Below are 24,905 nucleotides of genomic sequence, written 5' to 3' on the forward strand. Positions count from 1 at the left end.
GAGCCCAATGTGGGGCTCGATCCCAGGACCTTGAGATCACGACCTGAGCCGAAGGCAGACTCTTAACCAACTGAGCCACGCAGGTGCCCCAAGCACCCAACCATTGAAGGCTTATGAGCACATATGAGCTTGGGGCGACAGAAGGATGCCTTCAGCGAGAAGAAAGCAAATAAGAAAGACTGTGTGCCATTGAGTGTCTAACAATGACCCTTCTAGGTTAGATATTGGTGCACATTTTATGCAAATCAGTCAATAAATATCTAAACATCGCCTCTAATTCTGGCCAGACCCACAACTCCTGCCTTCTGAAAATGCTGATTTACTTTTGAGCTGGATACTGCATCCAGTGAGACCAGCAATGTTATAGCTACACTGAGGTCAATTGAGATAAAGGAGTGCAAATTACAAAGCAAGTGTAACAAGTTTTTACTGGGACTGCAGAGCCTGGAGGCCCTAGTGGGAAAGGTCAGGAAAGCCTGTTAGGCTTGAGTTAAGAAAGGGAGGGGCCACAGGAGTACCATCTCTCCTGGAGCAGGGAGAGCAGGCTCAGCATGATCCAGGATTCAGTTTCTTCCCTGCTGGGCCCAAGCCAAACACCTGACTTGGTCTATGTAAGTCAGGATGGCGTGTGGACATGGGTTTCCAGCCAGAGGGGCTCATGGGGTGGGGTTTAGACTTCATAGTCATGTAAAATGAAGAGAAATGGCACCATTCTTCATACACATAATCCCAGTGTGGTACCTTTACAGCCTCCTGGGAAGAACCTTGCCTTCTCAGCACAGGCTTAAAAAGAGCAATTGCTTATGCTCTTCCACTGCATGGGGTCGAATTCTTCAGTTGTTTTTATACAATGTCTCACTCCAGAAAATGATGTTTTTTTTTTTCAAATTCCCATAGCATAAAAAAAGACTTAAAAGGAGAAAAGAAGAAACTAGAATATCAGATGCTTCCCCATTCATCTGAATAATTCTCAGCATTTTTCAAGTTGGGGTAATATTGTGAAAAGTTCTAAGGGAAAATGCTGAGCTTCCTGGGTTCTCAGCTCAAGGGCAACTGGAACTCAGGAGCTGGTTGCCTCTGACCACGAGCCCCTTTGCAGGGAGACCACAGATCTCTTTGAGGGTGCAGCAAAAACCATGGTGGTTTTCTGTGTGCCATGACGTGAAAGAGTTGGCATGTCCGTCCAAACCCAGCAAACTTACCTGTTTATTCTCTTCCTCCTAGCTCTATCCCAGATGACGCTGCTGTTTACCAAATCTCCGCTAAAAACTGTTCCAGAATGATTTGCTGCTCTGCGTCTGTTGAATTCACGTGCTCAGCAGAGAACCCAGAGCTCTCTCCCAGCCGGAAGGATGGCGGGGGCACAGGCTGGAAACATGCAACAGAGGCATGTGTGCAGGAGAAAACAAATCAGCTCGATGAGAAAGAACATCCTTGCAAGGGGGAAGAAAGTATCTCCGCAGGTCGTCGCGTGTCAGCTGATGCCCCCTCCTCCAAACTCAGCTGTCCATGCTCACTCCAGTTATTAGTCAATAGAGGCACTAGTGCCTCCAGTTCTGAAAATCCCCGGGATGTTAAAGGAACGAGGCCAACGGAAGAGGCTCATGATCTGGATGACGCAGAGGAGGTTGCAGATGGGTTGCTTTTCTCTAATTCAAATTATATTCCCACTAAACAAAACGTCTGTTGCCACAGAACTGTGCATTCCAAAGTATCGAGGCTAACGGATGGTGCCTTAAACAGTGATGGCCCTCATGAGGAAGTCTCAGATTCTGGGCAAGCGGAACCCAAAGTGCAGAAATACATCAGCTTCGGCCGGCCCCTGTCGGAGGTGACTGCATCCGTCTGTCCAGGTGACAGGGCCACGATCAAGCAGCAAGTCAGCCCACAGGTGTCCAGTGAAGACTCTGACAGTGACTATGAACTTTGCCCAGAGATAACCCTAACCTGCACCGAGGAGTTTTCAGATGATGACCTAGAGTATCTGGAATGTTCCGACGTTATGACGGATTACTCTAATGCAGTTTGGCAAAGGAACCTGCAGGGGACTGAGCAGGTTTTTTTATTAGAAAGCGATGACGAAGAGATAGAATTCAGTGCGTGTTGCCTGGGTGGGTGTGAGCATCTCCTCAGTGAAATGGGTTGTGGGCCTCGGGTGTCAGATGACACCAGGCCTATGGATGCCACCACTGGCCTCTGCGGTTATCACTCACAACCCCAAGAAGTGGGGGTGAGGAGCGGCCAAGCCTCCACCCACAGTCCCTCATCCCTGCAAACGGGGATGATTCTGACTTTGGGACCTCACCGGGACGCAACGTCTACAGTGACAGACCAGGGGAGATATAAGCCACCCACTGCTTCTGAGGCCGCTGAAAATGATTATCCAGGAATTCGAAGAGAAACCAGAGACAGCCACCAGGCAGGAGAGGAATTCACCAGTGACAATCTGCTAAACATGGATAAAGCAGTGATAGAGATGGCGATGAAGCGCTTGTCTGGTGAGTTAGAAAAGTCAGGGGCGAACCAGTGGTTGGAGATCGCAGCCGAGGAAAAAGTAAGGGATGAGGGTTCATTGACCAAGAGGGGCTCAGAGAAACCTGACAGGGTGAGGCGGCCCGGCATGAGAGGAAAACCCAAAAAGCTGAGCCCCAACTGGAAAGAAAGTGCAACAGAAGGCACCCTTAATCTCCTCTATCCCAAAGAACCTGTTAAGCACCCACTAACCCAGAGTGATAAGAGAGACGGTTCTCATGCCGGAGCACAAGCTGCCGAGTGGAATTCCCAGTTCCCTGAAGGAGAATGTGCTGTTGCAGCCCAAGCCAAGCAAGAAGCAAAACCCCATGGAACTGCCCCGGGCTCACTCCCCCGAGGAGGGAACTCAGGCTTCTCGGGAGAAGGGGTGCCAGTCCAGAACCTATTCAAAACGAGCAGAGCTCCAGACTGCAGGGCTCATCCTCAGGTAAGGCTCCTCTTTTTAAAAATTACTAGATGGAAGGTATTTGGGGTGTGTGTGTGTGTGTGTGTGTGTGTGTGTGTGTGTGTGTGTGTGTGTGTGTGTGTGTGTGTCTGTCTGTCTTCCCTTCATATTCACGATCCCCGTACCACAGTGTAAATCAGAAGCTAGGAGTAGCCGCTGCTGCTGGGAAGGAGATCTGGTTTTGAAAAAAGGCCCAGATAAACCCTAAGCCATCCTAATTATAGCCAAAGACAGAAGTGAGAGGCACTAATGGGATTCCAGACAGCTGGAAAAAGAAATTCGATATTTTGTCGACTGCATGTGTTTTACCAGGCCATGTTCCTATTCAGAACGTTTTTCAAGCAAACGTGTTGGGCGAAGACTTTAAAAGGGAAAAAAAAAAATTCTCTGTAGTCATTTTTCAGGAGCCCTTTGAAAACGGTAAGCGCTGGCTTTAATCAGAAATCATCGTAAAAATGAAAGATCTCGGTGTGTCTCAGTGATTTGTAGAGTCCGCTTTCACGGTGCTGGAGAAGGGGGACAGAGTTGGTTTTCTGTGCCCAAAAACCAAAGTGGATTTGTGAACGAATGTTTGTTTTGTTTTTCTTAGATCACAAAGTATGAAAGAGGCTAAGGAAACACTGCCAGGAAATAAATTTGTTTCACCCTGTTACTGATTGGGGGGTTTATTTGAAAGAGATGGAATTAAATTAACAGAAATAGGGCACAAAAGATGTTGTGTTTGATATGTGAATTTCTCGTATTAATTTTAAACAGTCCCAAATGGGTTTTGGACTGATGTTGTGCTGTGTGGCCAAGATTTTATTTTTGTAGATAACTACCTAAGAAAAGTTATTCAATTATTCTTACTAGACCTGTGTTCTCTCTCCCCCCAACTTCAGTGTAGGAACCTAGTGTTTTTACAGATTGGACATACTCCAAAGAAAATGAAATATTCCCAAATGCATTCACAGTTACTGAACTCTAGCTGTGAAAAAGTAAACATGTAATACATTGGTTTCTAAAGACCCAGTCATAAAGTAGCCAATCTAAAAGTCTCCAGATCTGAGGTAGCTTTTTCCTGAGCAAATTCTCTGCCCCATAAAAGGTCACATTTATACTTTACTTTTTGCAGGAGAGCCAGCTTTATGCTATTTGGTTGTTTAACACCTACCACTGGGGTGATCACACGCCAATGACCACAGATGCCTGCCCAGGATAGGTTTATGGAAGTGGTTTAGCCAAAGGTTAATACAAAATGAAGTTGCAGTGTTAATTTTTTCATGTCAGTACACATAGCATTTCCTTTCTATTCATTCTCTTCCTGGCTCAGCTAAGTACCTTGTTACAGTTGTTTATCCACATTGAGCATTTCACTGGGCAAATTATCTTCCTGATTAAAGGTGAGGGGGTTGAGAGAGGTAAAGTGGCCAAGGAAGAACGCTTGGAGGGGAGGAGGCTGGTGACAATGTTAGTTTTAGACCCACCACTGGGGGAGACAATTTCTAGCTTCCTCAGCTGCCAACCATGAGAGGAGCTAAATGAAGGAGCCCCCTTTGTCATCCTCGGCTTGCATCCTTAAACTGAATTCTGAGATCAGGAGTCCTGGTGACAGCAAGCTCCGTGCAGCTAAATAAAATGCGCCATCTCGGGAACCACAGTCGTCTGTCTGGTGCACATTCTTGTCTCCATCAGAGTTCTTGTGGGACTGTTTCTCGTACACTCACACACACTCACCTTTCCAGCTATCGGCTCCAGGTCTGAGGTGCGTGTTTTGTGTTTTGTGGCGTGACTCCAGCAATTACCTCAGACCCATAAAGGTGACTTTTTAGGAAGCTTGCATTCTGCAGGTAGTTGGGCTGTCTCTCACTTTGCTGTGCTCAGTAGCAGAGCCAGCCTCTCACTCAAGGGCGACCAGAAATGTGAATGGAAGTTGGAGACTCAGGGGCGGTTCTGTGCAGCCTGAAGTTAGAAATAGGAGCTCTGTATCTGTGGCATTTATTTTCCCTTAACTAAAGCGGGAAAATTCTGCCCCAGGGCCAGGGGCATAGTGAGAGCAAATTCTTTTATCCATGTAGAAAGTTACTAAATGTAGGAGATGCCTATGTCCCTTACATGCATATACAATATAAGCCAAATTTACAGCGAAGGGCTAAATATCATTCTAAATGTGACACAAAAGCATGAGAAGGTCCCTGGGAGCTAAATCAGACTTTTTTAAAGTACTGCTGAAAAAAAAGTTGGTGAATCTTTCGATAAGTCAAAAAGACATTTTAAATATTTATTCTCAGACACCTGACACTTGTGGGATCTTAAAATTCGAAATGGTTAAAAATCCTTGGTTGGGGGGTAATATTAATAAATCTGCCCGCTCCTGACTCTTGCCTGATACACTTACCTTTAGGTGTCTTTTTGTAGAAACAGTGACCGTCAGCTTATCTTTTAGTAGGTTGTCTTCATCTGTATATTGCTTTTAGCATTCTGAGGAAAAGTCCATACCTCTAATTCTGCATTTTAAGAACAAGGCTATACTGTAGAATATCTCCTGCCTAAACATAGATCTGCAGGTGTATTTACCTCCTGTCTTCCCCTCCTGGTTTTACAATGTAAGACCATCTTGTGCTGATTTGTGTGGAAATAGTATTTACCCAGGCTAGGATTGGAAAGCCCCCAGTTTCTCTCCATTTATGGAAGATTCCAAAGTTAATCCCAGTTTGGGAGTGGAAAACAGAGAGGGTACCCCAGGCTAACTTGAATCATCTTCAAGGATCACACCGCCAATCCTTCACCTTGGTTTTGCTCTTGCTTTTATGATCCAACTCAGAGGCAAGGCCTGACGACCTGCCCTCTTAAGTTTCCTTCTAGCCACACTGGGGTAAGATCATCCCCACTCTTAAATCAGAAGTGCTGTGTCTGTCCTTCTGCATCGCTGCCCAGCTGCACCCCAGAGAGATTTGCATTTCTCTTTGGGGTCATGGGATCTCAAGTGTACAGTATGAAAGTATAATCTTGGGTTTTGAGAGTTAAGACTCTTCCTGATCAGGAATCAACACTAAGCATAGAAGGTGAGCTCCTTGACAGCAGGGAGTTTGGTCACTGTATTTTATTCACGGATAGGTCCCACGTCCTTGGAATCATGCTGGCCACATAGTAGGCACTCAAGAATTGAAAGAATAAGTAGCCATATGAGACAAGATTTAATTCCATTAATTCTGTAGTGATCACTGGTCTCAACCACTTTTTATGGCCTTTGGTGCCATAAATACTTTCTTTGGTTCCCTTCACGTACCAATTTTCCACTTGCCAAATTGCTTCCATTGCTCTTTGGGCCCTGGGAATGGATTACTTTGTACTAAACTGTAAACACCTTGCACTTGGGTTCCCTTGTGTATGCTGATGATTCACACATAACCTTGGCCTCATCAGTGCCTTGTTAGCTTTCCCAGATTGCTGCCTAGACCCAGGAAGACTTTACCACATTCCCCTAGCATTCAAGACCCTCTGCCATATTGCTTCCATTTACCTCTGAGTGGCAAAGCAGACAAACACACCAGTTTCTTCATCTGGAAAATGAAGCTTTCTCACAGATGTGTGGTGTTTCTTCTGTCTTCCTGCCTGGAATGCCCTCGCCTGGCTTGTTGCCAGATCAGCTCCTTTCATCTTTCAGGACCAAGATCCTGCAAGGTACTTCAGATGCACCCCACCCCTGAAGCACAGTCCCCATCCCTAACTATGATTTCTCTTTCCACAGAAACACAGCATTATTGTTCGCATACTCTGTGTAAGGCTCTGGACCTGAGTTTGGGTCCTGCCCCACTACTTTCTGATTCTGTGACCTTGGGAAAAACTACCTAAGCTCTCCCAGGCCCAGTTTCCTCATCTAAAACAGAAAACAGAAATGATAATACTAATAATAATACCTCATAGAGTGTTGTGAGGATTAAAGTCTTGCATGAAAATGCTTATCATAGTACCTATTATGCAGTTAACATTTAATGAGTATTATCATTTTTATTTTGGTTATTTACTTTTTAAAAAAGATTTTATTTTTACTTAAAATTAATCTCTACACCCAACATGGGGCTCAAACTCACAACCCCAAGATGAAGAGTTGCATTCTCTACTGACCGAGCCAGCCAGGCCTCCCTGTTATTTACTTTCTTAATACTCTGTCCTTTTCGCCCATATTAATAAGACAGATCGAGGGCTGGCTGTGAGTGGTTTTATACTTTTTAATAGAAATTTTCATTGAGATAATTGTACATGCACACACAGCTGTCAGAAACAGCATGAGAGATCTTATACACGTTGCCCCGGTTTCCCCTACAGTAACATTTTGTAACACTATAGCACAATATCACAACCAAGGTATTGATATTGATACCATCTAGTGATCTTATTCAGATTTTCCCAGTTTTACTTGTGTGTGTGTGCGTGCGTGTGCACACACACACGCACGCACATGAAGATCTCTCAAAATTTATCATCTGTGTGGGCTTGTGTGATAAATGTAGCGTGAAACTTCATGCTAATCTGAGTTCAGCCGAGTAGCTAGGCAGGTGGTACAATAACACAGTATCTGGCAGCTTGAAATGGTCATGGCCATCCAGTAACAGGCAGGACACATAGTAGGTCTCCAATAAATATATATATATTTTTTAGCATAGGAAAATATCAAGCAGGGACCCCACCCCACGGTTGACCCGGAAAGTAACACAAACATTTGTTTTGTTTTTAATCACAAAGCCTACTCTGGCTCAGTTAAGCGTCTTCCTTCAACTCAGATCATGATCCCGGGGTCCTGGGATAGAGTCCCACTTCGGGCTCCCTCCTCGGTGGGGACCCTGCTTCTCCCTCTGCCTGCTGCTCCCCCTGCATGTGCACTCTAGTAAATAGATAAAATCTTTAAAAAAAAAAAAAAAAGGAAAATATCGAGCAGATAATCTAAACCTCCTTGTAATGTAGTTTTCATCCCTGGGAGAGAGCAACCTGAGTTCATCTGTATAATAAAATGCACCCCCCCCTCCAATAACAACTGTTCAAACGGTCTCCAGAAGGCGGATAAGCCAGCTCTCTACCAATGATAGGAAGGGCCGAAGTTTATAATCGCTCAACTCTTTAGCACATAGCAGTCAGGCCTCTTGCCAACACCACCCCACGGTTGACCTGGCAAGTAACACAAACATTTGTTTTGTTTTTAATCACAAAGCCTACTTTGTGATTAAATCACAAAGCCGCTTCTGCCAAATACCATTACTGCCCCGCACCTGCAGGATCGCCGATGCCCTGGCTCCCCGCGGTAATTGTACTCAATGATTGTTAAATAATCAATGGAAACTCACTTGAACCTCCAGCCTTGCTACTCACAGTGCAGTCTGCAGGCCAGCTTGTCAAAGTATAGACCCTCAAACCCTGCCCCAGCCTCATGAAATCAGGATCTGCATTTTAACCTGATTCCTGGGTGATTCATATACACACTGAAGTTCCAGAAGTTCTGGTCTACAGAGGGGAGATCTTTCTCAGATTAGAAAAGACTCTAACCCAGAGGGCTGGCTGGCTGGCTACAACCCTAACACAGTCTGATTCCTGAGTTCGGCCCACAGAGATTCTGATGTAATTTGGTCTGAGCGTGGCTTGGGCGTTGGGGATTTTAAAAGCTCCCGGATGGTTCTCTGGACCCACAAATTTGAGAATCTTAGCTGTGCTTTAGAACCATCCCTGTTATTTTCTAAATGTAGAGATGTCTAGGCTCCACCCCTGGAAGTTCTGATGTCAGTAGTCCTAGGGTCCTAGGGCTCAGGCTCGTAGACCTGCAGCCCTTAGTGGAATGGAAGGGTCGCCCTGGGAGGCTCCAGGTTAAAGACCCGAAGAGCAGGGCTGCAGCCTGTAGGGAGCTGAAGGTTGTACAGCTCATGAAAGCACTCTGTCAGTGAGTCGGGAGCCCCTTGCCCCAGATTTCCCTCCAGTCTTAGCTGAGGAGCCCAGCACCAGGTTATTCAGTACTACTTTTCAAACAGGCTGTGGGTATTCGCCACCCAGAAGATGTTGCTGGTCTCGTGACATATATGCATGCCGGAAATACCTCGTATTCTGCTAAAATCACAGCCTTTCAAGTGATCAGGGCTTTTGGGGAAAATAGCATTCCCTGCAGGTCGTTTCACAAACAGGTCATTGGAAAACCAGAGACAGAAGCAAAAAAATGTGTGCAGGACGTCCCCTTGGACGGTCCAGGGAGGCAGCCCAGGTTGGCTGGAGGTTGCTAGGGCGGATATTCAGATAACTGCGTGGAAATGTTGGCAGCCCTCATGTTAGGCAAGTGGGAGGGTGCTGAGGCTGCAGGGACAGGAAGGGGATCTCCACGCCAGCGTGGCTGGGCCTGGGAGGGTGGGGTGCAACCTGGCCTCAGACCCACCGGCCTAGAGTGCCCGTCTCAGGAGAGAAGAGTGCAGGACAGGCCTCATTTTTAATTTTTTTCAAATACGCCTAGAGTTTCTGCTGTCAGTGCAAAAGTTGGGTTGAAGGTTCTTCCCTTTCCAGCTCAAGATTCTCTACTTGACCCCAGCACTTCGGGGGCCCCTTGGCCTAGGAGAGACCACGTTGGAACCAATGCAGCATCTACATCACAGCGACGTCATTCCCCTACTCACCCATCTCAGAGGGGTAACTCGTTACAGATCCTGTGTTGTAGCACAGAGACACCAGGGCCCGCAGCCTGCTTCTGCTCAGGGCTCAGGGCAGTGCGGCTCCCCCTGGAGGGCGTGGATTATTTGCACTGGATTCACCTGCTATGGTGCATGTTTAGCTCTCTAAATTTTGCCTCAGGCTTGTTGAATTGGCACTTGGAACCAGCGCCGGAGGTGGTTCCCGTGGGCAGTACAATTCCAATCATGGGCTTCATGAGACCGAGATCTCGAGTGAATACTACCACCTGAGGCGTTCCCATAAAGAATCACAGGATTTTGGACACAACAGGAAGTGTCGGGCTTGTCAAGTGTAACCCCTTTGCCCTAAGAGGGGGAAAAACCCCTCATGATTTGGATGTTTCTCTGCTTTCTACTTGGCTTGCTCTAAATGCAGCTTGTTCCTCACCTGTCCAGCAACTGAAATAAATACAGATCCTGATTTATTGTAACTAATCCGAAACAGGTGTGCTGTCTACAGCTGAGCTTTATTTTAAGGAGTAGTTCAGTGACCGGAATTTGGGTGGCAGCAGTGGAGGCGGACGGAGAAGGGTCGCATGGCTGCTTGTGGGGGTTTAAGTCCTTGTAGCAAATCTCTCACCACTGCCTTGGATGGGAGCTAAGTGCCAGAGACATGCCTTGTTGGTGTTTTTCGGCTATGATGGCGGAGAAAGAACTTGCTTCACTGATAATGGGACAGGAAAAATGTTGGATTAACTACCCACCTATTAATATAAATGATAAAACTCTGGCAGAACAGGGTGGGGGCAGCCCTTGGTAGATCAATAGATAAACCAAACAAAGTAGAGAGTACAGAATCAGACCCAAGAATATACTGGAATTTGATTTATGTTGGAAATAGCCTCTCAAGTTTTAGGAAGGAAACAACATCTTCAATGCTGACACGATTAGCCATCTATGTGGAGAAAAAAAAAAAAAGACCAGTACTTTTCAGTGGACCCAAATAAACTCCAGATGGATCTTTGAGTCAAATATATTTTAAAAAGCCCAAAATTATAAACTACTAGAAAAAATATTGGAAACTGTTTTTATGAACTTGAAAGCCATAAGATCTTCTTGGGACACAAAGGACGAAAAAGAAAGAAAGAAAACATTGATCATTTTGGTTACATCAAGTTAATTTCTATATAACAAAAAATGTCATAGACAAAATTAAGTGAAAGTGAGATACTGGAAGAAATATGTAGGACACATGTAACAGACGAAGATTAATTTCCAAAGTATATGAAAAGCAGATAAGAAAACACATCCCTAATGGTTGAATTTTAAGGGAAGTAAATGCGAAGTTCATAGACTAGGATATACAAATGGTCACTCAACATGGGAGATGTTCAACCTCATGAGTAGTTAGGAAAATATAAATTTTAAACATATAATATCTCTCACCCATCAGATAGGCAAAAAATTTACAGGATGGGAGATAATATCAAGGTGTTGAGACTATGGAGAAATGGGTACTTTGTCAGCAAGTGTATAACTTGGTGATATCTTTTAAACTTAAAGAGGGCATTACCTGCTATCCTGCAGTTTCATGGGCCCAAGGAGACACGTACCATGACGTAGAGAAAGGTATATTACAGAATGATCCACAGAACACGGTACCATGTATGTACCCACCCCGAACCAACCCATAACCGTATATGTCATTTGCACCTACACATGGGAGTACATAAAATTATCTTTGTTAAGTGTAGAAGGATCCACACCAAAGTGACAACCGTGATAACTCCGGGAAGAGACACAGGAAACTTGCATTTGGACCGTTGATTAGTAATGTTAGAGTTTTTAAGGAAACTATATTCACTTGTTCCTTGTATTATTGAAAACTACTATTTTTTAAAGAAAGGAGACTAAACGGAGGTCTAGGAATCCGTGATTTGGGTCCTGGTTCTACCATTAGCCAGCTTTGCGTCTCTGAGCCCATTTCTCCTCTTCCTTGGGCCTCTTCCCTCAGTTTTTCCTTAAACTGAAAGGGTTTGAACATGAGTATTTCTAAGTTTCCAAGGCACGAAAATCCTGTGAATCCCTAATTCCATATCAGCCAGCTGCCAAAATAAATATCAAATAGAGTGGAAGAAAATGTGGATCTCAAGGTGAGGAAAGCCTTTCTAAGCATAAGGGGGAAAATCGATAAACCTGACACTGTAAGAATTCTGCATATTAAAAAACTCATAAACAGAATTTAAAAACAAATGAAAACTTAGAAAAATACGTACTCGGGGCGCCTGGGTGGCTCAGTCGTTAAGCATCTGCCTTCGGCTCGGGTCATGATCCCAGGGTCCTGGCATCGAGCCCCGCATCGGGCTCCCTGCTCCGCGGGAAGCCTGCTTCTCCCTCCCCCACTCCCCCTGCTTGTGTTCCCTCTCTGCTGTCTCTCTGTCAAATAAATAAATAAAATCTTTAAAAAAAAAAAAGAAAGAAAAGTATACTGGTGATATATAGACAAAGAAGACAGCGTAAGAACATGAACAGCTTAATCCAATATAGGCAAAGAAATCATAGTCAATTCATTAAAAAAATGTACAATTACATCATAAACTTAATCAGCTGACTTCCTTCACCGGTTCCTTCCTTCGTCAGTTTTCAGTGATTGCTTTTGAAGTGATAATATCTCCAGCTGATAAGACTGAGGAAAGAGGCTTTCTTCTACTCTGCTGATGGAAGTGCAAATTGGTATCATCTTTCTGGGTGGCAGATTGGCAATATTTACTAATATCTTTAAAATGCGAACTTTGGCCCAGTGATTCACCAAATGCAGTGATGAGAGCTATAAGAGCTAGCTGGACAAGAATGTCCATTGCAGCATGACTTGTAATAACGAAACTTTGGGAACGATCTAGATCTTTAACCGCAGGGGTAGGGGGATGGTTAAATATTGTAGTACAAAATCCTTTGGAACACCACACGGCCGTTACAAATCATGCTTTGAAAACATTTAAGGATATGAGAAAATACTTGCAAACAAATGACGAAGCAATATATATGTAGTCTCTTCCCTTGAAAAACTTGGGTGTCGTGAGAGAAAGCTCCAGTTCTTCCCCTGTGATCCCATGGACCCTAACTAAGTGAAACCCCTGGGCACTTTCCTATTCAATGCCTTTACACCTCACTGCAATTCTAGCATAAATGAGTCAGTCTCAAAATCACTTGTTGAGCTCTTGCCTTAGGGAACTGACAAAAACTGGTGGCTTTTAAAAGGAAATAGCCTCGGGGGTGTCTGGGTGGCGCAGTTGGCTAGGCCTCCGACTCTTGATTTTGTTTCAGGTAATGATCTTGGGGTCCTGAGTTTGAGCCGCGCCAGGCTCTGTGCTCAACGGGGAGTCTGCTTGAGATTCTCTCTCCCTCTCCCTCTGTTCTTCCCCACTCCCTGTGGGCTCTCTCTCTTTCTAAAAAATAAATATAGGGGCGCCTGGGTGGCTCAGTCGTTAAGCGTCTGCCTTCGGCTCAGGTCATGACCCCAGGGTCCTGGGATCGAGCCCCGCATCAGGCTCCCTGCTCTGCAGAAAGCCTGCTTCTCCCTCTCCCACTCCCCCTGCTTGTGTTCCCTCTCTCGCTGTGTCTCTCTCTGTCAAATAAATAAAATCTTAAAAAATAGATAAATAATAAAAAATAAATATAAATAAAAGGAAATAGCCTCTATTCTCTTCTCCCAGCTACTTTACAATACAAATAAGCTCCGTTCCATATTTCTTGAAAAACAGCCTATATAATACTACAACTTTTCTAAATCCCTTAAGAGACTGCCCTAAATCTAGCAAGAGAAACTTTCTTCTTTTTTTTCCTTTTTTTAAAAAATTTTATTATGTTATGTTAGTCACCATACAATACATCATTCGTTTTTGATGTGGTGATCCACGATCCATTGTTTTCGTATAACACCCAGTGCTCCATGCCGTAGAACCTTTCTCTTTGATCAGTGAAAATTAATTCTCTCTGATGCTGAAAGTTAGATGCTGAGTAGAGGCCCCATGAGCATCCAAGGGGCCTAAATTAATGAGTTAATGTTGTTAAAAATAGAACCCATAAGTATGGATAAAACCCCCTTTCTTACCATTTTCCTAGAACCCTATATGGTGAGACTGTATTATGTGAGATGTCAGGTTTCCCCAGGAGGAAAACTACTCTATAATGATAAGCAAGGTGTCCTGACTGTGTCCCCCCATTCATAGGTTAAAGCCCCATCTCCCACGGTGTTGGTATTTAGAGGTGGGGCCTTTAGGAGGTAATTACGTTTAGAAGAGATCATGAGAGTGGAGACCCCATGATGGGGTTACTGTCCTCATAGGAAGAGGAAGAGAGACGAGAGCTGGCTCTCCCCCCTCTCTCTCCCTCCTTCCCTCCTCCCACTTCATGTACATGCACACGTGTGTCTCTCTCCCTCTCTCCCCCCCTCCCTCGACCTCCCTCCTTCCCTCCCTCTGCTCCCTGTGAGGACATAGCAAGAAGGCAGACATATGCAAGCCAGGAAAAGAGTCCTCACCTGGAACTGCCCTGGTCTCCAGAACTGGGAGAAATACGTTTCTGTTGCTTAAGCCTCCCAGTCTATGGCATGTTGTTAGAGCAGCCCAGACAGACTGAGACATACGGTCACCCTCAGAATTCTGAGCCCCAGGTAATTTGGGAGCCATTCAGGGCACTAATGTGGTAAATTACTACAAAGCATGCCTGTAGGCCCCAATAGCTTTCATTTATACCTAATTTAAACCAGAGGTTATTCACTGGGAGCCTGGAAGTTCTTATAAATTATGATTTGGGTATTTTTGTGCTCATTGCATGACACTTACATGATGCTTTAATAAGGCATTTTTCTGAGATGGGATTTTTGTTTACCAAAACCAAGCAACAAGCCAGTCCTACCAGGCAGACGTGTAGTTAGAAAGCGTGATGGAGAAGCTGTTGTGGGGGTGCGCTCTCCGACCATCATCTCAAGTTCTGTACCTGGTCAAAAGTTTGCACTGACTGGAGGGAGAAACAAGTGTCGTCATCCGTAAAAATAGTAACCATTCATAGCGTGTTTGTGTGTTCCGAGTACTGGGTTAATGCCCTACACTTGGTAGTAATCCCTATAATAAAAGTGTGAGCTGACCCACAAAGCTCCAAGAGGTTAATGAACATGCCCACGGTACATCTATTTTAAGTGACAAAACTGGAATTCACATTCACTAAGGAAATCCGATCAGCACAGCACAAACTTCAGGATGAGGGTTATGAGGGCCAGTGCATCCTGACGGATGGTAGAGTCAGAGTCCTTCAGGTCAAAGAACCCCATTGATTGACTCCAGCATCCGGATGGTGTGTGAAGTTACCGAATTGTCCCCGAGGCAGATGCAGACAGCGCCGTGCCCCAACACTCCTCAGTCACCCGGGTTTCCCTGCAGCTGCGGGTGAAGACAGTTTCCAGCTCCCGCTGCCTGAAGCCTTTCTTCACGGCCTGGGAGGTTGTTTGGCCACACAGGACAAGGTAGCTGGAAGTAGGAGACCTCACTTTCCCATAGGATGATTCTAAGGCAGGTGCCACACAGTTTTAGGGCGGTGCCCCATGGGATCCGGCCCCTGTGTCCACACCTGCCACCTGTTTGGTCCTGTGCAGGCTCCTCCCTCCCCTGACTCACACTCCTCTTCTCTCGTGCTCCCTGAGGTCACCTCCCTGAAAGACTCACCGCATCCCCGCTCTTGTCTCACGGTTGGCTTTTTGGAGCGGACTCAAATTAAGACCACTTCCTAAAGCCTCCAGTTAAAGGTTGACTCTTCCATCCCTGGAACACCGAGGGAACTCCCTTGAAAGGCTTGACTGTGAAGGCATCTGGCTGATTCCTTAAGGCCCGGTGTTCAGATGTCACTCATTTCATAACACGTTCAGAATCCTAATGTCCCTGCCTAACCATCCTGCCCTGATGCGCTCCCTCCGCTGAAGTCCTATGGCTCTTCGCTTCACTGACTTAGAGCCTTTGCTGCAAATGACACTGGATTAGACGGACAGTATAATTGTCCCATGATTCCTCATGGGCTAGGGGCGAGCCTTATGGAGCACACACAGGGCCTGATAGTTAGAGATGCCCAATACATGTTGAGTTGAACCCCGGCACGTGATCGGACAGGCCTGCTCGTGACGTGAAAGGGGATTTCAACTCAGCAAGTGTGACAAGAGCTTCAGAAACTTTGTAAACCAGAGTCACATGAAAAGATTTGAATTGTAATAATTCATTTCAAACTGTACAACTGTACGAATGTGGAAAAGGAGTGTTTTTGTTTATTAGGGTTGCCATAATAAAATACCATAGACTGGCTGGCTGAAACAACGGAAATTTGCTTTCTCCCGGTTCTGGAGGCTGGACGTCCAAAGCCAAGGAGGTAGTTGGCCCAGTAGGTTTCTTCTCGGGCCTCTCTCTGCGGCTTGCAGATGGCTGCCTTCTCACGGCACGTTCTTGTAATGACACCAGTCATATCGGATTAGGGCCCACCCAAATGACCTCCTTTGACCTTAATGACCTCTTTAAAGGCTCTATCCACAAACATCGCTCATTCTGAAGTACAGGTGTTAGGACGTCAACATATGAATTGGGGCGGGGGACACTTTTTAGCCCCTAACGAGTAGTCTATAAATCTCTCATAGACCATTTTGGGGGCATATGTCAATAAGAACGAAGATCTGGAAAGTCAGCATTTAACTATCTCAGACTGAGAAACTCCCACCATTCTGGGAAAGCAAATAGACCCAGTTTCTTCTTGTGGAATGAGGGTGAGCCAGAATGCTGGCTGAGGGACGATCCCAGCAGGTTGTCCAGACCCATGAAACACTGCCTCCAAAGATGAGATCCATGCCCTCCGTTCCTAGAACTTGTGAATATATTACCTTACGTGGTGAAAGGGACCTTGTGGATGGAAGCTAGCGTTTTGATATGGGGAAATTACCCATGCTTCTGGCTTTGAATCTGGAGGAAGGGGCCAGGAGTTGGGGAATGCAGGCAGCCTCCAGAAGCTGGAAAAGGCAAAGAGATTCTCTTCTGGAGCCTCTAGAAGGAATGCAGCTTTGCTGATACCTTGATTTTAGTGCCCAGTGAGATCCATGTTGGACTTCGGACTTGCAGAACTGTGAGGTCATAAATTTATATTCTTTTAAGTGACTGAGTTCGTGGTAATTTGTTAGAGCAGCCACAAGAAACTGCTACAGACAGAAAAGGGTAATTTAAAAACAAAGTACCTCAAAGCAAGTCCGGGGATATCTTTCTTCAGGTTTTTTACTTCAGACATCAGAGAAGGAACCCATTCATGGCACAGACTTTGCAAATTCCAGTTGTCTTTGACTTAGGAAATCTGATGTGGAAGAGAAAACAAGAAAAATGGCAATCTCTACCCCAGAATGAGGCCGGCTTAATTTAAACTAAGTATAACAGGGGCGCCTGGGTTAAGTCGGTTAAGCGTCTGCCCTTGGCTTAAGTCATGATCCTAGAGTCCTGGGATGGAGTCCCATGTTGGGCTCTCCCTCTATGCTCTTCCCTCTCTTACTCTCTCACTCTCTCTCAGGTAAATAAGTAAAATCTTTAAAAATAAATAAATAAAGTGTAACATTTGGGAACTCAGGAAGCCTCAGGGAGTGAGGACAGAGCCGTGGACCCCACAGCTAATCCACTCTGGAGTCCCTGGGCCCTTTCGGGACTCTGCCTTGAACATCTCCAAGTGCACGGGCTCAGGTGTGCAGAGGAGCTGAGCACACCTGGGCGGTGGCTGGGCTCCAGAGAAGGCCACGCCCACCGTGCGCCTTCTGACCTCAGGGTGGCGCAGAGGAGGCCGAGAAACCCTGAGCCGCCTCCGGTGCCGGCTTCCTCAAACCTGACCCTACTGACATTTGGAGCTGGATAGCTCTTTGTTAGGGGCAACTGTCCTGCACATTGGAGGATGTTTAACAGCATCTCTGGCCAATCTCACCCCACCCCACCTCTCTGGCTACTTCTCACCTCCACCCCAGCTGCCAACGAAGAATACCTTTGGGCATTGCCACATATCCCTGGGGAAGGGGCAAAAATTACCCCATGTCCATTAGCTCTGGCTAAATTCTGTACCCTCACAGGTGACAAGAGAAGAACAGGTAGGTCATCTAAATCCAGGCTGTCCAACACAAAGGTAACGCAAGCCACATACATACTTTTTGGCATGTCCACGAGTTGAGCAATCATCACCACTATTTAATTCCAGAATATTCTCATCATCCTCAAAAGAAACCCATACCCATTAACAGTCATTTCCTATTCTCCTTTCCCCCCAAGCACTGGGCAAACCCTAATTTCCTTTCGGTCTCTATAGATTTGCCTATTCTGGATATTTCATATAACTGGAATCATACAGTATGTGGCTTTTGTGTGTCTGCCTTCTTTCACTTAGAATGTTATCATCAAGGGTCATCCATGTTGGATCATCTATCAACACTTCATTCCGTTTTATGGCTGAATAAGATCATACTGTATGGATATACCACATTTATTTTCATCCATTCATCAGCTGATGGACATCTGGGCTGTTTCCACTTTGTAGCTATTATGGATAATGCTGCTATGAACACTCAAGTACAAGGTTTTTGTGTGAACATATGTTTTCAGTTCTCTTGGGCGAATGCCCAGGAGTGGGGTTGCTAGGTGACTTTACATCTAACTTTTTTTATTTTTTTAAATTTTTTACATCTAACTTTTTGAGGAACGGCCATTCTGGTTTCCAAAGCCGCTGTACCATCTACATCCCTACCAGGAGCATCGAGGGGTGAGCCACACACATAAATTTAATTTTTTTGGAAGCTACATTTTAAAGTTATAAGACACAGGTGAAGTAAGGTTTAATTTTTTATTAACTAAATCATTTTTTATTAACGAAATATAACCAAAATATTATTTCAATATATAATCCATATAAAAATGAATGAGATATTTTACGTTCTTTTTTTTCTGGTATTAAGTTTTCAAAATTTTACACTTATATTGTATCTCAATTTGGATGCCAACTATTCACTGGAAACACGTGATCTGTATTTAGATTTCATGAAATTAACAATTGAAAGAGTAGATTCATATACCCAAATTGCTCCAAACCTCCTTAAAAATTTTACTGTATGTATCACACATGTCAGTTTTTGAATTTACATGTCAATTAGTAAAAATTAAATAAAATTTAAAATTCATTTCCTTAGTTGCTCTAGGGACATTTCAAGTGTTCATTAGCCACAAATGGCTAATGTCTTCAGATTGGACATCTCAGTTCTAAGTTATTTCTGTTATAATTGTGATTTTTTTTTTAAAGCATACTGCCCCAGGCCTCGGCCTTGGTTTCTTTTTTCCTCTCCTACAGCTGATTCAGTAACAAATTATAATTTTGTTTTTATTTTGAAAAATAGACTTTTCTTTTTCAGAATAGTTTTTGGCAAAATTGAGCAGAAGCTACAGAGAGTTCCCATGTACCTCCTGCCCCATACATGCACAGCCTCCCCAACTATCAGCATCCCCCACCAGATTGGGACATTTGTTATGGTCGATGAACCTCCACTGACACATCATCATCACCCAGAGTCCATGGTTTACAGTAAGGTTCACTCTTGGTGGTGTACATTCTGTGGGTTTGGACAAATGTATAGTGACATGCACCCACCATTATGGTATGTGGTTCTATTTTTTTTTTAAGAAGGCGGGTGGGGGAGAGAGAGAGAGAGCAAGGTGGGGCAGAAGGAGAGGGAGAGAGAGAATCTTAAGCAGGCTCCATGCCCAGCACAGAGCCTGACTCAGGGCTCGATCCCATGACCCTGAGATCATGACCTGAGTTGAAATCAAGAGTTGACGGAGCCACCCAGGTGCCCCTGTGGTTCTGTTTTTAAAGGAAAGGGCTGCTTCCTGTATCCCATATATTCCTAGCCATGGTCTACCTGTTTGGACCAAGCGGCAAACAGTAGCAATTGTCACCCCACGAACCCCTCCAGCCTTGCAGCCCTAACCCCGTGGAGCCTTTACTCTTAACACCAAGTTCTAAGGCAGCCCCCCGTGGCCAGGGCCTTCATGTTCCAGTTGGCATCCTGGCAGCCCTGCGGCTTGTCGGGCAGGCTCCACCGTGTCTCTTGTATCACTTTAAAAACAACATGCCACCCCGCCCCCGAGCCATCTATCAGGTTACTCAGGACAAAAGGGGACACTTTCCAGTTGTCGTGCTTGGAAAATCAGATGTGGAATAGAAAGCTGGAGCCTGGTTGGGGGGAGCGACTGCTTTTCCCTTAAAAGAGAGTTTTCATCATAAGATGCCTAAGGGCTTCCGCCTGAAGGTCAAGATTCAGCAGCAGCATCTGCTCAGAGGCAGGGAATCTACAGCCCATTCCCTCGAGGATTTGGGGCTCAAACAGTATAGCGCTTCTTGTGCTCTCACACGCATGCAGGTCACCTGAGATGTTGTTGGAAAGCAGCTTCTGATTTAGCAGGTCTGGGCAGGCGCCTGGGATTCTGCATTTCCAGTAAGTTCCCAGGGATTTCCAGTGACCACACTTTGAGTGACCAAGGCTTTCCGCAGAAAGTGCTCAGTGTGTCCTGCCTTTCTACCCTCCTCCATCACACTCAACTGGCCAATAGCTAATAATAGCTGATGTCGATTGAGTATAAATATGTGCCAGACACTGTGCTAAGACTTGGGTCAGCTTATGAATTATCTCAACAACCCAACAAGAGAAATCCTGTGGCTGTCCAGGCTCTGGGTCAGGGCGGGGGACGGGGGTGGGGTGCAGCCTGGCTTTAAACAGAGTCTGCCTGACCCCAGGCCCTCAGCCCTAACCACATTACGTACCCTCCTAATTCCATTTTAGGTCTGAGTTCCTGAACTGTCTTGAGAACGAAAATAACCTTGATAACTGTGGTTGCCGCTGGCGAAGGCGACTGAGTGGGTGGCAGGGGTAGGAAGGACACTTACTGGTCACTCATGCCCTTTCCCCATGTACCTTGTGAATGTTGTACTGTGTGTGTCTGACCTACTCAAATAAAGTGATGAATAGTTTGAAAAAACATAAGCCATGGTCTTCATAGTCAGAACCATATACCAATATGGGGTCATTATCAGACCAGTTCCCCAGGGCAAGGGGATCAGATATCTTTCTCCAAACTGGGCATTCGCCATCATTGGTGAGATGGAGAAGGTTCTTCAGGCTCCAGCTGTAGCCTTCCCATCCTCTGGGAATGTGCACAACATTCTCTTCTAAGACACTCCCCACGGGCTACCGCAATAATCTTCCTGAAACCTAAATCTGGGAATATCGTTCCCTTCGTTTAAAACGACAACACCTTCCCAGTCCCGGCCAAACCTTGGGGGACCCTCTCTCTACAGAACTAAATCTGAACGCTTTGCACGACATGTATGGATCTCCATAGCCAGGCAGTAGGCTCTTGCCGTGGTCTCCCTGCTCTCCTGCCCTTTCCACGAACTCCATATGCTAGTCATTCCAGATAACCGGGGTCTTCCCTGCTCCAGTGTCTTATTCATGCTCTTTCCTTGATCTGCTCTCCCGATGGCACATTTGCTGACCTCCTTAACCTTCTTTGCTTCCTTACGTGCAAAGTAGATTCCAAGAAGACAGTCTTTGCTGGCTGTTGTCCTTTTCCCAGCAGCTATGATGAGGTCTGGCACACGGAGAGCTTTCTGTAAGTGTTCGCCGAATAAAGGAATGAAAGAATTAAGAAATGGAATGCATAGGCAGCGCATAGATGGAGTCTGGATCTTTCCCTGAGATGTTTGTCCCTTCCTCTCTCCCTGAAGAATTAATTTCTCCCATAACGTTTTATTCCTACCTCTCTGCTAGCATTCACCTTATAGTAGAGCTGTGTGTTTGATCAGCTGGGCTGCTACTGTGTGAGCCGCGTGGAGACAGACTCTGGGTCTGATTCATCTGTGAGCGCCCAGGACAAACACAGTGTTGAATTAAATCTCATTAAAGAGGCAAGACAAACATGAACAATCATATCCCGCCACCCCCTCCAGTCTGCTGCCTCCACCGCAGTTGCCGAGCTGGGGAGGGGGTGGGGGCGGGCTGGTGGTAAAATTGCAAATTCTGTAAGTTCCCCTTTCTGCTGATGCTTGAAAAATTATCTTTCTGAGTCAGCACAGGTATTTTGATACTGCCTTGAGATTTCGGGCCTTTTTTTTTTTAATTTTTTAAGTGATGGTTTAAAAACAAGTGCTTTCACATTTACCATCAAACTGATGGTGTTGGGTGGGAAAATAACCATCATGAGAACTGCTTGCTCCTTCATCGCATACATGTCTAGCTGAGGGCCTAACTCTGACAACAAACCCATCAGCAGCTGGAAGAATGTCCAGCTCAGGTCGAGCCTGGTCCCTGTAAGGACTCTCTGAAGTGGCTGTCACTGATTATAGGGTCCAGAAGCCGGGCAGTGACGAGAGAGAGATAAACCCTTGTTTGTACTGAATTCCACCATCCCGACAGACTGCTTACCACTGAAGCAAAAGCAGAACTTCCAGAAGAGAGCCTCCCTACAATGATCCTGAGGCTAGAACATCATTCTAAACCTCAAGTCCACACACCCCCCCCGCCCCCCCGTCAAGGGACAAAGCGTCACTGCTGAGCCAGCTGGAGCCTGTAGGGAGGGAAGGCCAATAGGACAAGCCTATGGGTTGTTGTAGTGGGTTGAAAATTGTCCTCCCAAATTTATGTCCACCTGGAACCTCAGAATGTGACCTTATTTGGAACTGGGGTTTTTGCAAATGTAATTAGTTAAGAGGAGGTCAAAAGACAGGAAGGATCCTTCTCTAGAGGCTTCAGAGGGAGCATGGTCCTGGGGACACCTTGATTTCAAGCTTCTGGCCTCCAGATCTGAGAGAATAATGCGTGTTCTAAGTCACCCAGTTGGTGGTCATTTGTTTCCAGAGCTCTAGAAAACTGATACGGTCACCAATGGTGTGTCCAGAAGATGTGTCAGAAAGAAAAATTCTGTTTTTCCATTTCTGCCTCCAGGACCCACTTCCAAAGTAGGTCAGGGGACTAGGGTCGCCTTAAGGGTGAAGTGAAGATGGTGGTAAGGGTTGTGCTGAGGAAAGCAAACAGATGGAAAGAAAAAGGTGTCTGTTCTTATTTTTGTTGAGGCAGGACAATAATTTTTAGTTGGATTTTGTTGAGACAGGAGTTTTCTAAATTCCTTTCTTCTTAGATCAGGGAGCTGTATGTCTGCACACTCAGTGGGACCGTGTGAGGGTTCGGACAAGGGTACGCAGCCCTTGGAAAGTGCCCTCGGAGATGCTGGGACAAAAGGCAGACGGAGTCAGGGCCCAGAGGGGCACATCCACGCAGACTTTACATCTTCCGGCATCAGGATTGTGTTGGCACCAGCTAAGGGAAACTGCGAGAACAGATCTTTCCCCTGCTTCCATTTTGGGACACGGGGAGTAGCCACCACCCATGTATCAGTATGGACAACTCAGACACCATCTCCTACAGGGGTGGGAGCAGAACCAGGCAGAACTGAGGGCCTGAGCATTCCCTAAAGGAATGTTCAAGTTATTGGAGCAGAGGTGGGGCCTAGGCAGGGAGAAAACTGTTAACTCCCCACACAGTCCTCAAATTCCTACATGTGATTGAAAGCTCAAGAGGAAGACAAGATTAGTTACAGGAAAAAAAAAAAATACAGGACTTGTATTTACTCATGCATCAGGGAAGAAATATATGAATTTTCAAACCACCATCAGTGCAAATATCAGCTCAGCATATTTTCTGCTCTCCCGGCTCAAATCACTGCATTGAATCCCAGACATTATCTTTCTTTCTTGGGTCTCCTAGCATCTCCCTAACAACTTCAGCTTCCCGAAACTTCTTTCTGAATCATTCTGTTTCCTCCACATCTACAATGGGCGAGTGGGTTTTGATGGCTCCCTGAATTTCTGGTCTCATCATCATATTCCTCCTTGCTCTCCACCCAGCCTTTGGTTCCATTCATCTTTACAGGGCAGGTGTTTTCAACTTAACCCTTCAGCTGCACATTGCAGCCGTTCAACACTGTGTCCGTGGTCACCTTCTTCACCTTCAGTGCCTGGTGCCCACTGGTGCAAGTATGCTGATGTCTTCTGGATAGTCTGTATTTGGAACCTCAGTTGCTCATGGTAGAAACAAAAGGTGCTTCTCTCTCTCTACTCAAAAAAGAACAGATGGCTCAGTTTACATCTAAAGAAGACTGAGGCCAACCAAGCAACAAATTATTAGAGATGAAGAAGACTTATATTTTAGTAGAAAATACATATTAACCAAAGCACAGGGCCCTTGGGCAACTTTTCAGGTAGCGGATCAACATCTCAACAGAGAACGAGAAGAGAACCATACTCCAGAGAGGCAAAATCTTCCTGCCTAGGTTGGCAAAAAAACATTGGCCCAAGAACAAATTGGATGGATTTCACTGATTTGGCCTATTTTCTGAGCACCTGCTATGTGCCTCGCACCAAGCTGAGTAAGACTACCTAGGAAATTTTGCTTCTGCCTAACAAAGCTGTCTCCGAATCGAATCGGGTAGCTGTGTTGCCTTCTGGGTATCTATACCTTTCTAGAACTGAGCTCTCTGCGGGAGACATTTTCTAACCAGAAGCCAAAGCTGGGCACAGAGCTATCCTGCTGCTTACTATAAGAGACAGATGACAGAGAAGGGACTCTTCAAGCCCCCAGGCTTGCATTTTCTCCTCATTTTTGGTAATGACCATCTAAGACAAGTGACCTGCCTGTATTTACGTTTATATTCAGATTTTCCATGTGCCCATCACGGCTGTGCACTGCGAGGCCACGCTGCATAGGCAGGGTAGTAATGTAACCATGACAGGTATTTCCTGTTTCTAAAGTTTACAAGAACTTACTTTGTACAATGTATTATTGTCAGTGCGGTACAGTAATTGCTACTACGTTGGTTTTGATTTTGCTCACAAATTCTAGAAACTGTAAAGAGAGAGATTGATTTGAAAATGCTCTCCTAGAACCTGACTAAGAGTTAGCCCCCCCCACCCCCAACCCCGTTATCCCATCTGAAATCTACATAGAAGTTTCAGGCTGTGGGAAGTAAATGGTACCACGCAACTCACCCCCAGCGCATCACCAATAGCAGGAATTCAGTCCGTGGCCCCTGTGGGCCCTGAGGAGGAGATCAGTGGGCTCAGGGGGGTCTGAAAGCCCCTGCAATGATACACAGAATTGTGTAGGTAAAACAAGATCTGGGGGAAGAAGAAGAAGCCGTAACTTTTCTCAACCC

At 45.5% G+C, this 24,905-nt stretch overlaps 1 protein-coding gene and 1 long non-coding RNA gene across 2 annotated transcripts in view; one reads left to right on the forward strand and one right to left on the reverse strand.

The window, feature by feature from the left end:
- Nucleotides 1–24,905, forward strand: part of ALPK2 (alpha kinase 2) — a 120,888-nt gene that overhangs the window by 46,534 nt on the left and 49,449 nt on the right. Inside the window, 1 exon segment of the mRNA XM_073898124.1 lies at nt 1,236–2,959. Within this exon segment, the coding sequence (XP_073754225.1) occupies nt 1,236–2,959 (1,724 nt within the window).
- On the reverse strand, nt 15,895–21,548 carry LOC141373665 (uncharacterized). The gene is made up of 3 exons (XR_012379906.1): nt 20,065–21,548; nt 16,859–16,971; nt 15,895–16,747 (listed from the first exon to the last, which is right to left on the reverse strand). It is a non-coding gene; the product is annotated as an uncharacterized lncRNA (long non-coding RNA).

The sequence above is a fragment of the Callorhinus ursinus genome, unplaced genomic scaffold (genome assembly GCF_003265705.2).
Source record: "Callorhinus ursinus isolate GAN/ISIS: 27379988/994484 unplaced genomic scaffold, GSC_fseal_2.0 scaffold11, whole genome shotgun sequence".
Taxonomy (NCBI): Eukaryota; Metazoa; Chordata; class Mammalia; order Carnivora; family Otariidae; genus Callorhinus; species Callorhinus ursinus.